The sequence below is a fragment of the Mustela erminea genome, chromosome X (assembly GCF_009829155.1).
Source record: "Mustela erminea isolate mMusErm1 chromosome X, mMusErm1.Pri, whole genome shotgun sequence".
Lineage (NCBI taxonomy): Eukaryota > Metazoa > Chordata > Mammalia > Carnivora > Mustelidae > Mustela > Mustela erminea.
In genome coordinates, this window is record NC_045635.1 from 19,910,938 (window position 1) to 19,927,591 (window position 16,654).

The 16,654-nt window shown below is 48.1% G+C and overlaps 1 protein-coding gene across 4 annotated transcripts in view; it reads right to left on the reverse strand.

Moving 5' to 3' along the window:
* PCYT1B (phosphate cytidylyltransferase 1, choline, beta) overlaps window positions 1–16,654 on the reverse strand; it is a 123,705-nt gene that overhangs the window by 28,222 nt on the left and 78,829 nt on the right. For all 4 annotated transcript variants that reach the window (XM_032330422.1, XM_032330421.1, XM_032330424.1 and 1 more), the window contains exons 4-7: window positions 14,665–14,816; window positions 11,869–11,947; window positions 4,214–4,356; window positions 1,230–1,418 (exon numbers count right to left, since the gene is read on the reverse strand). In XM_032330422.1, the coding sequence (XP_032186313.1) occupies window positions 1,230–1,418; window positions 4,214–4,356; window positions 11,869–11,947; window positions 14,665–14,816 (563 nt within the window). The remainder of the gene's footprint in view (window positions 1–1,229; window positions 1,419–4,213; window positions 4,357–11,868; window positions 11,948–14,664; window positions 14,817–16,654) is intronic.

A 16,654-nucleotide genomic window follows, 5' to 3' on the forward strand; every position in this document is an offset into this window, starting at 1 on the left:
TTTGAGCCAAGAACTTGAACAGGCCCATGGAGAGTGAAAAGGAACCCAGCACTTGGCTCCTCCAGTATCGCTAGCTCTTTCTAGACGTCATTGAAAGCTCGAGCAGCCGCTTGCAAACCCTCTACACCTCTCAGACTCAGGCAATAGGACCTGATTAGCCTATAACACCCACCTCTATAATCATTTAGAGGCCACTAGACTTGAAGCAAAGCGTCTCTTCCAACTTCTCAAACATTGTTCTTTTTCTATTACTAATTGAGTGTTTTACTTTTAGATAATCCTATAATGAACCAGCTCAAATGAGCAGAGGCAGCAGTGACAACCCATCAATAAAATAATTAAGCCAAAGTGGATTTTGTTAGAGACTTCTCATGTCATAATAGGAAGTCTAGGCTACTTAAAAACAAGGAAATCAAATGGAATCATTTCGTTTGGTTTTAAAAAGGCAGGCTAGCTTTAAAAGATCTCTTTCATAGACCCTCAATGCTGCTGACAATACTGGTTCTTTATTCTTTAAGTACATGCACAGTAGAAATACCAGTGGAGTACAAGGTGGTTTCCAGAATTTTCTCTTTCCATAGCTTCCACTCAGAATTGTTTGTAGAATTTAGATGAGACCCTCTGTACTTTCTCTAAGATTTAGATCATGGTCTCAGTCCCCTAAGACTTGTATACTTTATCCCAACACATTTATGCCATGGAAAACAGGAAATTCAGGGCATGACAGGTATCGATGCAGGGCAAAATCACACCTCTTCTCTCTCTCTCACATGCAATGGAAGAAGTTTCCTGACAAAGCTGACCAACACAACACATCTTTTGCCCCCTTCTCCCTTCGTGGATCCAAGAGCCCATTAGCTTATCTCACAACACAAATGCCATGACACCACTGACCCACTTGAATCTCATCCCCCAGATTTGCCTCATGTCCAGCTGAAAGACTACAGTGAGCTACAGAACCAACCTCTGTAGTAACAGACCTTCAGCAATTACCAAATGGCTTCAAGGTCTGGACAAGAAACAGAAACAGAGACCAGAACTGGCTTTGGGTGCTAGTGGGTGTCATATTGAGGGATAAAGCCAAAACTAAATAAATGACACACACTTGAAGCTACTCGAGCAGATGTGCATATTGGACTGAGATAAGGGACACCCTTGAGTAGATCCATGAAGATGAAGATAAACCAAAAATGCCCGTCACCACAGGGCCAAGTGAAGTAATTACATACCCATGCACCATCAGGCCCAAACAGCTCTAGGAAGTTGCCAATGAATTCCCTTGACTTCTCTTCCCACTTCTGAATGAGATCATGACTCTTTTCTTCCACTCTGTTGACAAATTCCTTTGATCTTTCCTCTACATTCTTGACCTTTTCCTTCATCTTGTCTACTTGGTTCTGGAAACGGTACTTCTTCTCCTGGTCAAAAATGAAAAGAGGAAAAAGATTTATCCCAGAGGGCATGAGAGAGACCAGTCATTCACACTAATGGTCATTTTATTTCGACTTGTGTTTGTTCTTAACCTGAAGAGTCAGGATGTTGCTATTTCCAAGGGCTAGATTGACGGGAAGGCACATCTCGTAAGAAAAGTCATTTGTCATTAGTCTACTTGGATATGTAAAGTGAAATACAAGTGATTTTAATATTCTTTTTCTTGTAAACATCAGAGTTGAAGTCACTTATATAAGAACAAAAAATACATATTTGCTGTTTATTACAGGTAGCTATTGGGCAACTCCCACCCCCCAATTTTCCTGGGATTTAGACAAAAGTATGAGTTGTCCATAGAATGGTCACTCAGAGGCTGCCCGCATTCTCTCTTTTACTGGGACATTGGTAAAACCAGTGCTGGTTGAAATCAGCCACTGGCTAAGCCGTAAAAGCCGTGTATGACACTATAATTTTCATTGTAATGATATTTTCCTTTAAGCTAGTTGAATTGTATATGTTTTCTTGGTGATGAAGACAGCTTTCATCCTGATAGCCTCTCTGGACTGAGATTTTTGTCCTTCTTGTAGCCGCTATGCAGCAATGCTCTTCCGGTGTGCCCAGAAGGCCCTGTATGCTGGGCAAATCACACAGGCCACCTCTAAACCTGTTTCTTCCTGGTCAAGTGGGGATAATTATCATCCCTACCCCATCAAGTTCCTGTAACTATTAGGTCAGAACAGGCACGTGAAGGGCTTGGCACAAAGTCTGGCATTTAAAAGTAAAAACACAGTGTGCGTTGGCTGTTTGATTACGATGAAGTAGCATAAGTAAGCCTCTCCTAGTGTCACTTGAGGAACGTCCTAGCAAAGCACGGAAATAACATGAGATGAATGGCCTTCCCCTTCATGAAGTCATGATCTGTTCTCTCACAAGAAGGTTTTTTCTTCACTACATGGGACTCAAGTTCCTATCTCAGAATTTTTTGAGACACCTGAAATATTGAAATATTCAGCCCTTCCAAACTTGACTGCGGCCTCGGTGGGGCATGAGCTGCATGTAACCTGCAGCGCTGGGGGGACAGCCCGGGCTGGAGGGGCCGGCAGCCATGCAGCAGGAAGCGCTGCCGCCGCCCCCTCTGCTCTGCTGGAGGGACCTCAGCCAGGTCCCCTCCGAGCACAGTGTTACTCATGTCTAAGTTGAGGGACCTGGACTAGGCAACGGCCGCTGGCAGGTTCCTGCCTCCTCTGAGGTTCATCGACGCGCCCATCTGACATTTGATTCTCTCTGAGCTGCAGCCAGCCTTGTCGCAGAAAGGCCGAGAGCCATCCACGCTCACTACATGGTTCCTTGAGCTAAGTGGCTTAGCTAAAGGCCGTTAGAAGAGAACGAGCGATAACTTTTGGAAATGGTTTCACATGCTTGAATGGCTGACTGGATTCAATTTAAAAGAACAGACAGTTTAATTTATTGAAATAACCAGGGCTTTATTTTCTATAAGATACCAAATAATCACTTTGATGGGATTCTTCTCAGCCACTTGTTCTGGTGCCACTTGAACCCAACATTTTCTGTTTTGTTGCCCGACATGTGTGAAGCCACAGAACCTAGACTCCCAAGCTCCTGCCTCTTGAGGACAAAGAATAACCACTGGTGGACAGTTAACAAACCGCTCCCCACCTAGAAGGCACCAACGATCGAGGTGTATAAGCTGCCGGATAGTGAGGGCTGTGATCAGAACCATCCAGTTTGGCAGAAAAATCACTCTTAAAAAAAAATCTATTGTGGGGGGGAGTGTTGAAATTCTGCATGGATGAAGGGTTTCTGTTTTAATCAACTTTGTCCCCTCTTCGGAATCCAGGCAAATACAGTTGTCCAGACGTACTAACATCACCTCTAGCAACTGGACTGCCCTCTTAGCTTTGTAACAGCCTGTTTTGCTTGTTTTAAAGATTGTTTTAACAGTTGCTCTATTATTAAACTAACAGCAGCTCTGTGGGAACAATACAGCGCAAATACAAAAGGAAGCCAAGGACTTTAGGCTTTATTTAAGCAGCTGTAATTTCTCTGGAAAATAAAAAAAATGGCTGTTAAGGTTTCTAATAAGCATCTGTAAGGCCTTAATAAAATGAAAATTTAAAACTCATTTTCTCTGAGTTTAGCTTTTCGTTGCCTCTGCCCTCCTTCCTTCCCTTTGAGCAGAAGACAATGCTTGCCTTTCACGAGGGCAGATCTCCCAGACCCCCTTCAGTTAAGTCTGAGAACTCTCAAAGCAGGAGGTTGGAGGAGGAGAAGGGAGACAGCCCCTTTATAAAACGTGGAGCTCACTACTGTGGGCTTTGATTGACTTAAGTTAGTCCTTTGGAAACTGTTTTCTCCATCTGTAAAATGGGGAGAATACAGGGGCACCTGGGTGGCTCAGTGGGTTAAGCCTCTGCCTTCGGCTCAGGTCATGATCTCAGGATCCTGGGATCGAGCCCTGCATCGGGCTCTCTGCTCAGCGGGGAGCCTGCCCCCGCCACCAACCACCCGCCTGCCTCTCTGCCTACTTGTGATGTCTGTCAAATAAAATCTTTAAAAAAATTTTTTAAATGGGGAGAATACATCAGTGCACCATTATGCAGACTGAATTAGGACAATAAATATACAAGATCAAGAACACTGTGGTGCTGGAATTTAAAACAGAAACGCTGTGAGGGATACAACAAGCACTCAGCAAATGGCGGCAGTGCTGGTGTGTGTGGTGTCTGTCAGAGGACGTGGGGGCGGGGGGTGGCACGCTTACATTTATGAAGCTGACATTGAGCTCCTTGGCTGTGTACCCTCTCTGCAGGTTGCGTCGGGCATAAACATCGTAGTCGCGGACGATTCTGGTGATGATGTCTGACGTTGAGATGCCTTCCGTTCTCTGAGTTGGAACAAACATTCCTGTTCAAAGAATAAAGAGGAGAACAAGAGTGAGATAGTCTCTGTTGCCCCGTTTTCCATAAACACTCGCTTCCAGGACAGAGCGGCAGCTCCTGGGTGCGTGAGTGAGGCTTTTGCACGTGGCACCAGCTGGCTGGTCCGGGCTCAGCTCCGTGCACTTCCGGCCGGCCCGGCACCCTGGCCCTGGGCCCTGGGCGCTCCTGGCATTCATTCGTGCCACGTCCTGCTTCTCTGCCCCAGGTCCCCCCTCCCTGCCTACACCAGCTGCAGCCTTCCTCCTCCTCCAGCAGGGCCCAGCTTCGAGGTGTCGTCTCTGCCAAGTCTTTCCTGATAGCACCAAGCAGAAGCCACAACCTCCAGGATACAAACCTGTCTTCCATTAACAAACACACTTTAAATGCCCATCTCCTTGTCAAAAGGGAACGTTTTCAAAGTAGAGATCATGCCTCGATGGCCAGCCCCCTGCTTGGTGCCCTTTTCTGGCACATGGAAGGTGCTCGACAAATGCAAATTAAATGAGTGACTAGAGAGCCACAAGCATGACAGGCAAGTCCCCTGTTTCCCTAAGGAAGCCTGCAACACATTCCGCTGAGGAAAAGACCCAAAGGCACTATTTTGTCATCTCTGATTTGAAGACATGTCCTTGGGTTGCTGGATGATTTTATCTCCCTCTCAATAGTCTACTCTGGATGGTGGTTTCACCACTCAGGACCCGGTCATCTAGAACACTTGGGACTGAATAAAATAAGCTCAAAGGATGCCAAGTTCTACAAGACCCTCCTTACTGTCCTCAAGGCTGAATTTGGGTGCACCGATACAGGGCTATAAAGAGGTCGCTAGTGTTATCGAAGCAAGAATGTGGTTGTTGCTTACACTTCTGTCGTCAACTGAAATGACATGTTGGCAGTTGAGGTATTTATACCAGTATGATTATGGCCACTCAGAGACATCAGGGATGGGACAGCATGATGGACAGAGCCTAGGGACAAGGGTGCTGGGTTCTCTGGAGACTTGGGCTAGACTCATGCCTCAGAAGTCAAGTTTCTTAACCTCAGTGTCCAAAACTGAGAAATGAGGTGACCAGACAAGATGACCTTGGGCTCATCTGTGCCACCTCCCTCTCCCTCACTCCCCATGTGCAGTCACTCTCCTTCCACTCACCAGTCTACTCCCTACGAGGCTCCCCAATTCACCCACTTTTCTCCCTCCTCCGTCTAAAGCCATCTAACACCATCTGGCTCAAGGATTATATCAAGAGCCTCAAAACCAGATACTGATTTTTGTTCCCTCAACCCTGTCTACACATAGCAAGAGCCACAGAACAGTCTTTCAAAATAGAAACCAGAGGGCTGCCCAACATCTTTCACTGGCTTTCTATGGTCCTCAGTATTCAGACCCAAATCTGTACCTTGGCTCTGCAGCGGCTTACTTGACCCCTTCCCTGTGCGCTCTCATGAGTCTCATCGAAGACCCACTCCCCAAGCTCACTGCCTAAGCCAAGGCCCCTGGGCTCCACCACCGTGAGCGGCCCCATTGTCCTTGGATTCTCCAGAGGTGGGCAGCAAGCTAAGCCTGCCTGAGCCCCCCACCCTGGACTGGAGCGTCCTGACTGGGCGGGCCCCCTCCCCCCACTCTGCCACCAACATCCTCTCTACCTGGCCAACTCCCAGTCATCCACTGGGCTTCACCTTCAGTGTCACTTCCTCAAAGAAATCTCTCAACCCCTGGGCTGGCTCTTCTGGCTTTTATTCCCTCTCATGCTCCACGACTCTTTATCTTCAAATATTCCAAGGTCTTTATAGAGCAGCTTCTTCAGCAACTGCCTTCCCACTTGACAATAAGCTACATGAGGGAAGGGACTGCTCCTGTCTTATCCTCCTCGAGATTCTCAGCACCAGGCCGCAAGCAGGCGCCGGGAGAAAATATGCTGCCCGACTGACTAGAGGACTACTGATCTCTAAGGGCCTTTCCAAAGCCACTTCTGTTTCTCTTGTCCCCCGTGACCTTGTCAGCCTTCTGGCCCCTGCTAGGGCGGCTCACAGAATTCGTGGCCAGTGTCAGCTGCCCATGCGTGGTAGCCGCAGCCGGCAGCTACTCCTGCAATGGGAGACAAAGCACCCGCTTTCTAATACTCTGGGGCTCAGAGCACGGATTTGGGGTTTACAGCTAGGTCAAAAACTTCGCCTCCCACTTCGAGAATACAGACTCAAACACAGAAAACCAAAGGGAAGGCAGAGGGTGTGACCATCCCAACATCTGTAGCTGAACAGCCCCCAACCGACTCAGCTGTGCAGGGGGCCCTGGGGGCTGGGGGGGTCCCAAGCTGGGGGACTGAGACAACATCCTCACCTTGGTGGGAGCAGCAGGGACCTGTCCAGTGAGCACCGCATCCCATCTTTCAGCAGGCTGATCCTTTTCCCACCCCTTGCCACCTGGTGAACCATTTGGAAGATCCTCCGGCCCCTAGCAGATTTCAGCAAGTCACTTAGGCCCCAATGACATGAGCTCCCCCATTCTGTGAGCCACAGAGTAAGGGCTCCCTGGCTGAGTAACAGGAAGTTGGGGGCGGGGACAGGCTTGCTTTGGTGGGGAGGGAGGTCTGTGAAAGAAGCCAAGCCCTCTGCTGACATAATGAAGCACCCGGCTTCCTCCAAATCCTAATTAGTGCTCTGCTAAAAATATTCGGTAATGAGCATGATCAGAGAACCTTTTTTATCATGCTTTTCTGAATTGCAGTGTTTGGCTATGGAGCTATTTTAAGCAGCAGCCAAGCACACGATAATGAAGGAACCTTTCGAAGGTAGTAGGGCCACAGCAGCAGGAGGACGAGGCCCGCAGACCCGACAGTCTGCCTCATCTGCGCACCATCCTTCCATCCAGCTTTGCCGGAGGGTTTTGACGTTTAGCTCTGACAAGCAAAGCGGAGAGCTGCAGTTTAATCCGTACCCTCGATAGCTCTGGCTTCTTTTAAAGTGACTGGTGACTTTCAGAGTAGATCTGAATTAGAGTGCAAGAGCCCGGTGTGGACGCCGAGGCCATTTCTGAGCATCTTCCTTTCACGATGAATGCCATGGCCTTCTCTGCCGCAGCTCTCCCCCGGCGAGCCAGCAGCAGAGCAGACCAAGGGGCCTGTGGGAGGAAGGGTCGCAGGTGGTCTCTGCCTGTGCGCCGGGGGCAGGTAGGACACCACCTGACTGTTCAATCTGAAGACAGGAAGCGGGCTGAATAGAGGATGGGCGCCTTTCCCGGCCCCCGGGATTACCTGCCCCCAACAAAAAGAAGGTGGTAGTAGTGACACCGGCGCACGTCCATGGCTGGGGCCCAAGAGGCCCTGAGGCTTCTGTCAGGACTGCTGACTCTCCGAAGGCCTCCCTGCTAGGACACACACCCTCGCAGGCAGCCCCGCGCTTGCCGAAGCCCACGCACCACACCGAGGAGCGACGAGCAGGCGCTGTGGCGTCCACCACGGCTGAGCTCCCTGTGGACCACCAGCACCCACTGCCAGCCAGACAAGGGCACCGTCTGGGACCCCCAGGCCACCTGGGGCTTCGGATGACCACAGTCCCAGGCAATAGCTGAGTACACCCATGGGAGAGACCCCAAGCAAGAACCACCCCACCAAGCCTTACAAAAGCACAAGCAAAAGGAAGTGGCTCTTTTGCGCCACCGACTGTGGGAGTAATTTGTTATGCAACAATAGGGTGCCAGATTGCTTTTGAGTGAGGAGAATGTTGGACCTGTTCCCATATCCTAAAATCAGGAAAGCAACTTTTTCTTAGCTCACTAGAGACTACTCACCTAGCAATAAAACCACCACCAAGTGCATGTCTTTACTCTACAAGGCAGCTGAGAAACTGTCCCCCCAGGAAACATGGATTCCATTCACCCCAGGTGAACTGTACCTGGTCTAGATTCTTGCTACTCTGAGTGAAGTCTATGGACTTGCAGGACCTACCAACCCAGCAGCTCCTTAGAAATGGGGATCTGAGTCCCACCAGACCTAACGAACCCAAATCTGCATTTAAAGAGATCCTGCAGTAGGTCTCCCAAGGCGAGGGAAACAAAAGCAAAAATAAACTATTGGAACTAAATCAAAATAAAAAGCTTCTGCACAATGAAGGAAACAACCAACAAAACAAAAAGACAGACAACCTACCAAATGGGAGGAGATAGGTGCACGTGACATAGCCCGTAAGGAGTTAGTATCCAAAATACATAAAGAACTTACACAACTCAACACCAAAAAATCCAATTACAAATGGGCAGAAGACATGAAGACGGCATACAGATGACCAACAGACACATGAAAAGATGTTTAACATCACTTGTTGTCGGGGAAATGCAAACCCAAACTACACTGAGGTATCAGCTCACCCCTGTCAGAATAGCTACAATCGAAGACAGAAGAAACAGCACGTGTTGGTGAGGATGTGGTGAAAAAGGAGCCCTCGTATACTGTTAGTAGGAATGCACACTGGTAGAGCCACGGTAGAAAAGATTATGGAGGTTCCTCAAAAACTTAGAAATATAGAATTACCATAGGGTCTGGTAATAGTACTACTGGGTGTTTACCCAAAGAATGCAAAAGCTGTAATTCAGAAAGATACACGCACCCCTATGTTTACTGCAACATGATTTACAACAGCCAAGACAGAGAAGCAGCCCAAGGGTCTGCTGACAGATGAATGGATAAAGATGTGGCACATGTGTACCCTGGAATATGACTCAGCTCTACAAACGAATGAGCTCTTGCCATGGGCAACACCATGGATAGACCTAGAGGATGTTATGCCGGGGAAATAAGTCAGAGAGAGACAAATGCCATAGGATCTCATTCATATGTGGAATTTAAGAAACCAAACACATGAACAAAGAAAACAAGACAAACCAAGAAGTAGACTTAACTGTAGAGAACAGTCAGTTACCGGATGGGAGGTGGGGGGGATGAGGGAAATAGGCGAAGGGGATTAAGAGGGCACTTACGACGATGAGCCCTGAGTAATGGACAGAACTGCTGCCTACTATACTGTATACCTGCAACTAGTAGAACACTGCATGTTAAGTGTATTGGGGGGGAGGGGAGGGAAAGAGAAGAAAAGCAAGATTCTGTAGGGATCTATAGTGACATTCACATTCGACAAGCACTGTTCTATACCAGGTCCTTCATGGCGATTTTAAGGAAGGACCAGCCGGCTCACAGCCCAGATCTTAAACTCAGACAGGTAACCATCGCTCCATACCATAAGCCATCTCCACGTAACTGATTCCTCAGCCAGTTTCTCCCCTCCTTCTCCCCTCCTACTCCTGCCATGTTCCTCAGCAGCCCTCCAGGTCTAAAGGCTACGGTGGTTTGGAGCAATTTAGAGCAGGTGGTCAGCCTCTCCCTTTAATAAAGGGGTGAAGGACTCAGGGGCCATGATACCAATGCAAAGCAAACAGATTAGATGCAAAGGTTGATATAATTACCCCTAGACTGCCCCGTCATCTAAGTAATTTGAAAAACTCTGTAAGACAGTGTGCGCGTCCAAACTATCTGGGTAAACAGCTCTACTCCCTGCAGAGTGGGCAGAGTCCCTGCAGACAGAAGGCCTCCATCCTAAGCCGAGTCCCCATCAGACTGCATCAAAAGCGCCCTCTTGCTTAGCCAGCACTGAATGAGCACCACACACGTACCAGGGGCTCTGCTGGGGATGGGAAGATGGAGGAGACATGGCAGAGACTGCACCATTTCATTCTAGCTAGACACACACACGCATACACACACGCATGCACACACGGCATGCACGCCGGCCCACACACTATCAGGATGCCGTCAGAAGGGAGCGGAGAGAAAGATGCATTTGCAAAGAGTATCTCAGCAGGGATGGGGGGTAGTGCTGTGGAATTACGCCCCCAGGAGAGAGGCATGTCAAGGGCTGGCTCCTCAGCTGGGCACAGAATAGGCGTGGAAGCCCAGAGGAAGGGCATGCCAGGCCCACAGAAGAGCCGGAACCAAGGCGCTAAGTGGGGGTGCTTCCGGGCACTAGGATGGACTCCACTGGCCTGGAGTTCAGGACCTGAGCAAAGCGGTGCAGAGCCCAGGCTAGCAAGATGGAGAGGTTGGGCAGGGCCAAGGGACAAAGACCCAATCACAAAACCTGGGAGTGGTGAGAGAGACTAAAGGGAAAGAGAAGGTCCCAGAAGTAGAGGACAAGAGAGCACCTTGGAGAGGAGAGTGGTCAGCAGGGTTGTTACAGCCAGAGGAGGACAGCAAAGAAGCCACTAGACTGGGTGGGCTGAAGGTCATCAGGGAACTGAGGGAGGATAGGACAGAAGTCAGGGCACAGGTAGCTGAGCAATGACCGGGCGGCGGGGGGGGTCCACCTGCGAGGTGCCGGCGAGGGATGGCGCAACAAGGATGGGACTGGAGAAGGGAGAGGGAGGGCAGAAGAGGGATTCTGTTATTTTGTTTTTGTAGACTCTCAAACAGTAGTAAACTGAGAAGAAGCTGCTGGAGAGTGAGAACCCTGCACACCAAAGAGGGGAGGCCTAAAGCAGACAGCCTTCAAGGAAGGGAGGAGTGAATTCAGGTAGAGAAGTCAGCCTGGGACAGACAACCTACCCCTTTCCCGCAGGATGCAGGAGGGGAGGCGAGGGTGCAAGGGCTTACAGGTACATCAGGTCAGGAAAGTGAATGTTATCAAGGTACATCAAGAATCCCGCTGAGGCTGGAAACCACGGATCTGTTACGATGCCCAACAGTGATTTCCCTCAAGTCCTCAGCGGCGAAGGAATAGGGACAGAGAACTTGGCAAAGCAATGAACCCCAGGGAGTCTCCAATGGAAGGAAACCTGCCTCTGTCCAGCCCCCCAATAACTCCCTGGGATAGACTAGTCTCTGACCTTCAAAGAAATGTTTGGTGACAGCTGGAACAGTTTCCAAAGCTCAGGCACCACGCCTGCCCTCCATGACAGCACTTAACAGTTTGGTGAAGGAAGTATTTTACCTGATTTCCCAAACATTTACCCATTCTTTTTTTGCTTCTGCGTGTGGTACCTGAGGACATTACTATCATGTGACAGAATGACAGGTGAGAGGACTGACTTTGGAGACAAGGAGTCCAGATTGCTAATGACCCAGTTATCTGTCTTCTGAAAGGAACTTTCTTGGAAATATAAAATAATTTCATTCGGAATTCTAAATATGAATGAGGAAATGATTGCCCTTTAAATAATAAGGTCCTATGATTTTTGTCTGATGAGCCCTAAAATTGAGCCACACACTAGAAGTTGGTATACTCGTGGTTCAGCAAAGAGTACTTTGGTGCTCGAGTTAATTCTTCTATAAATACCTAAATGATGTCTGTCCTTTGACTGGGTCTTCGCGCATGTCAGCAGAAGCTTATAAAGGCTACTTGGCAGACGTCTGAAATTCCAGTGCCTTCCATGTATATGCTACAAGACTAGGGCAGGGGTGTCTTATTATACCTGACAGTTATAATGCGGTGGACAGGTGAGCACAAGGGAACTCACCTGCTTCCTTTATATGCTTGTAAACATCATCAGAACCAGCAGAAGAGTAGGGTATATCATCATGGGCCACAAAGTCAATCTGTTGGAGAGAGAGAAGTGACATCACTGGGATGGATGTGCAAATGCCTTTTATTTTTTTAACTTTTTTAAAAAAAGATTTTATTTATTTGTCACAGAAAGAGAGAGAGAGAGAGAGCAGGTAGAGGAAGAAGCAGGCTCCCCAATGAGCTAGAAGCCCGCTGTGGGACGTGATCTTATAGGACCCTGGGATTACGACCTGGACAGAAGGCAGACACTTAACTAAGCCACCCAGGCCTCCCAGCGTGCAAATGCCTTTTGAAATAAAGCAGTCATAATAAAGCAGTTGAAACAAGCAGTTTACAATGTGCCTTTGATTCCTTGACTGAAAGGTACTGCCTGCCAACTGTCTCCATTTCCAGGAGATAAAGGGAACTAGATTGGTTGGTCTCCTTCTCTGGGCCCTCTCTTTCCTCTGACAGGAGGCTTTCTAGGGCTTCTGCCCTTCTGTCTTTAAACTTCCTCCTCAGAGAATTTATTCATGCTTCAGATTTTAATCACCCTTGCTATGACAGGGAACCCAAACCTCTGTTTCCTGTCCCACTGATGGCAACAGGCCCTCACACTTAATCCATGTTTTATATGGTAAAAACGAATTCACACCTTTTTGATCTGAGCTCCCTAACCACCTTGTTAGGCGGGTGGGACCTATCCCACTGTTTCCATTGGGACAGAAGCTGCCGAAACTAGAAAACCTGTCATGTTTGCCCCAAATCACCCTTTTCTATTTTGCCACCCTTTGGAGTCACTTTAAAATCAACCTATTTGAAATTGAACTCAGCCTGAAAACAGGGGTCCCCTCCTCGCGGCACCTCCAGTTTCCCAATGTACCCAGGCCCCAAACACCTTGGAACTGGGCTTCTTTCCCTACTTCCTTCAGTCTCCAGGCACAAAAGCCCCCAGGGCCCCTGTGGTGTATGCGCGCGTGTGTGTATGCGCGCGCGCATGCGCATGCACATGCGTACAAGTGAACGTCCCCGCACGCACACGCACCCAGTAGGTCCTCTCCGCGACTGATACACAAAATCCAGGGCCCTGTCACCTGGACTACTGCTTCCATCTGTACGCCCATCGTGCCTGGCACAAGCCTGTGCCTGCCCTTCCTCACTGCTGTCTCCTTTCCAAGCCACCTGTCACGTGGGAGGCAGGTCCTTAACCGGATTTCTTCGTGTACTCCTCCTTCCTCCTAAACAACCCTAGCTCCCTGTTTCCTACTCCATCAAATCAAAACTTGCTGCCTGGCTTTTGAAGCCCTTTGTAACGAGGCTTGGCTCCACCTCGAGAGGTAGTTTACAGCAGCAGTACCATCCACCTGCCCCACCGCTTACCAGCTAGAGAAATCATACATTAATCATACATGCTGATTAAATCAGCATTTCTGAACCTTGACACCTGTGACATTTTAAGGTGGATCATTCCGGGGGGGGGGGGTGTGCCCTGGCTTTTACCCGTTAGATGCCAGTAGCACCCCTAGCTGCACCCAGTTGCTGCGACAATCAAAAATGTTCCCAGACACTGCCAAATGTCCCTTGAGGACAAACTCAAGCCCAGTTGAGAATCACTAGATTGAACGATGTCCTGATGGAAAGGTGCTAAAAGCGATAACCAGTACATAGTAAGCACTCAGTCACTGTTATTATTCAATCCATTCTCGGGACTCAAACTTAATTCCTCTTCCTCTCTGATATATAACAATGACGATGACAAAGTCTCACGGTAGCCATGAGACTTAATGTGATTCACGTAGGAGCAAAGCCCTCAGCACAGTGCCTGGCACGCGGTGAATCAGAGACAGTGGCTGTCACTACCCTCATCTGTACGCCCATTGTGCCTGGCACAAGCCGAACATAGAATAGATGCTCAGTAAAAATGTGTTAGTGATTGCTGGAAGCAAATCATATTGTAGTTTCTCCTTTTGCTTTTTATTCTTGCTGGGAAATTAGCTCCTCTGCTATTACCCATGCACATTTATCAGTGTTCTCTCTCCTCTTCTGCATCGGGAATTTAAAAATAGAAAAGAAAACTCTTAGAACAGCTTCATCTTGTGGGTTTTTTTTTTTTTTTTGGTACGGCTTATAAAAGGAAAGAATAGCTCCTAATGTGGGACTGGTAGGGAGACACAAAGCACATAATTTCATGCAGATCAAAAGAATTTCTCGTGTTTTCAACTAATAAAAATCTTTTATCAGTAGGAGTCTCAGGGTCACAAAATCATAGATATAAAGTTCTTTCCTTAAAAGCTGACCTGTGTCCTTCTGGATATAATGCGTGTTCCTTTTTTCCTTGCAAAAGATGCCTGCGAATATACAAGCATCAATAATGATGACAGTGTGGTAATGACAATGACGTTTTGGAGCTCTGGCTATGGGCCAGCTAGTGTTCAGTGTTTTACTTACATGATCTCATTAGGTTTTCAAAACGAGCCCGTGGGAGAAGTACTTCCATCACCCGACTTTACAGTTTAAGTAAGTAAGTTCAAGATCTTGCTCAAGGTCCCACGGTTAGGAAGGGAGAGAAGCCGCACTTGGACGTGGATGGTCTAGCTCTAGCACCCACAGTGAGGAAGCGAGAGGATATCAGTCCCCAGGCCCGGGCAGAAGACAGGTGCTGTATCAAGTGATACCTCTTTTAGGGAGTAGAAGCTTCTGGGCTTTCCGCATGTAGGCTGCAGAACCAGACTCTAGTTCTGCTACTTAGAGAACATGGAAGAGTAAGTACCTTGTGTTTTTCCAGAAACTCTGGGGTGAGTGTCCACGGAGCATCTCTAATGACTTCATCCACATAGCGACAGTGTCTGAGAGCTTCGTATCTCTCTGCTTCGTTCATCACAGTGAAGCCTTTGAATTTGTGGGTGAGGTCATCACTGCAAACTGAAAAGAGACACACGCATGAAAGGCTGCTACCTGGCCCAGGCCCTGCTTGCTGCCATCCTGGGCCTTCAGGGCTTATTCAGCAAAACAAAAGGAGCTCAGCCTTACTTGGTACACACATAATCAGACTTGTTTTTCTACAGGAACCAAGGATCAGGAAAACAAAGCAAGCTGAAATCCATCAGCAATTAAGAATTCCATTTTAATGTTAATTTCAACTTCATTCTCTGTTGCAACTTTTATTAAAATTATTCTTCACACTACCTAATGTGACTTCTGTATCTTTTATTTTCCTATTCCACCATTTGATAAAAAATACTATTTGGGAAAAAAAATGGCCAAATAACCAGAGAGAGAGGAAAGAGACAGAAAAAGAAAGGAAGCAGGAAGCCTGAGTTTCAGAAGGTTTGAACAATCAGTTCCAATTCCCTTGCTAGATCATTGTACTTAGTAACCCAAGTGTGATTGCTTTGCAGGCATGTGTGCCTGGGCACACACACTTCTGTTCCCCGGACTGAGGTCTAGTCACTACACATCAGACCACACAATCAAGAGGAGGAAGTCATAAAACAGAAGATCTGATCTAGCAGAATTCGTCCTTGTAACGTTTCTTTCCTTTCTAGATCACAGGTTCCTGAATCTCCCAGTGAGGGGTTAATATCATCCATTCTTAACCTTAGAAAGGATTTTTTGAGGGTTTACATAAAAGCACTTTGAAATAAACAGAACAGGAAATATTATTCATTATTCTGTTCTGAATATATTTGTTCTTGGGAAAGGCAGCTTTCCTATGTGTCAGTGAGAAATGTCACTGTGGTTCCAGTCCCGGTTAACCAATAACCTGGAGAAGGTCCCGCTGCAGCCAGACCACCCTGACTGCTCTGTAAGACGTTTTATGTACACATGACGAATTTACAAAATTTAAGCATTCAATATATGTTTTAAAAGCAAAAATAAATATAATTATTTTCTTGGAACCGAAGGATGACCCACATCCAGAACCCAGTCTAGCCACAGAGTAAGTGCAGCCGACGGCCACAGCCAGCATCGGTGGCAAACCTCCCAGGGCAGCCCTCACTCGATCCACCTCCAAACCATCAGCAGACCCAGACCCGCTGCACCCCTTTCAGAGTGCACCTGCCAGCCATGTGGGTCTCCCCACTCCCCTGTTCACCAGCCTGCCCAACTTCTCCCCGCCTGGATTACTGCCCTTGTCTCCTAACTTGGCTCTTGTTCCAGCTCAGCCCACCCCCAGCAGTATCCTCCTGTTGGCCAGAATGATCCCCCTTAAAACCTGTCTGACAGTCGTTCTGAGGCTCAGAATCTTTCCCGTCTCCCTCGGGGGTAAAGGGAAACAATTCCAGTGGCCCACAGCCCCCCCCCCCAGACCCATGCCTCAGCCTGTCCCTTGCGTCTCCGATGGCATCTCCTTCTTTCATCCCAGCCCCTGGCCTCCGTGCTGTTTTCTGAAGCCAGCAGGAAGGCTCCTGCTCAGGTCAGGACTTGGCACTTTCTGTTCCCCCAACCTGGAACAGCCTTGTTCTGAATAGCCACAGAGCCCACTTCTTCCCTTCCCTCGACGGTTCCCAGCCATCCTAAAAAAAAACTGCCATTTGGCCCCCCGCAGCTGCCGGCTGCCGTCCCTTTCCGGTTTTACCTCTTGCCATGGCACTCCTCACCATGCAACTGTCTTTGTGAATTCTACTGTTGATGTCCTTCTACTAAGATACATGCTCCCTGAAGACAGGGACTTTTGTTTCCTTTTCTGATGGCCTGTAGTAGGCTCTTAACAAGCATTTATTGAATGAATGAATGAATGAATGAATGAACAGTGCCTG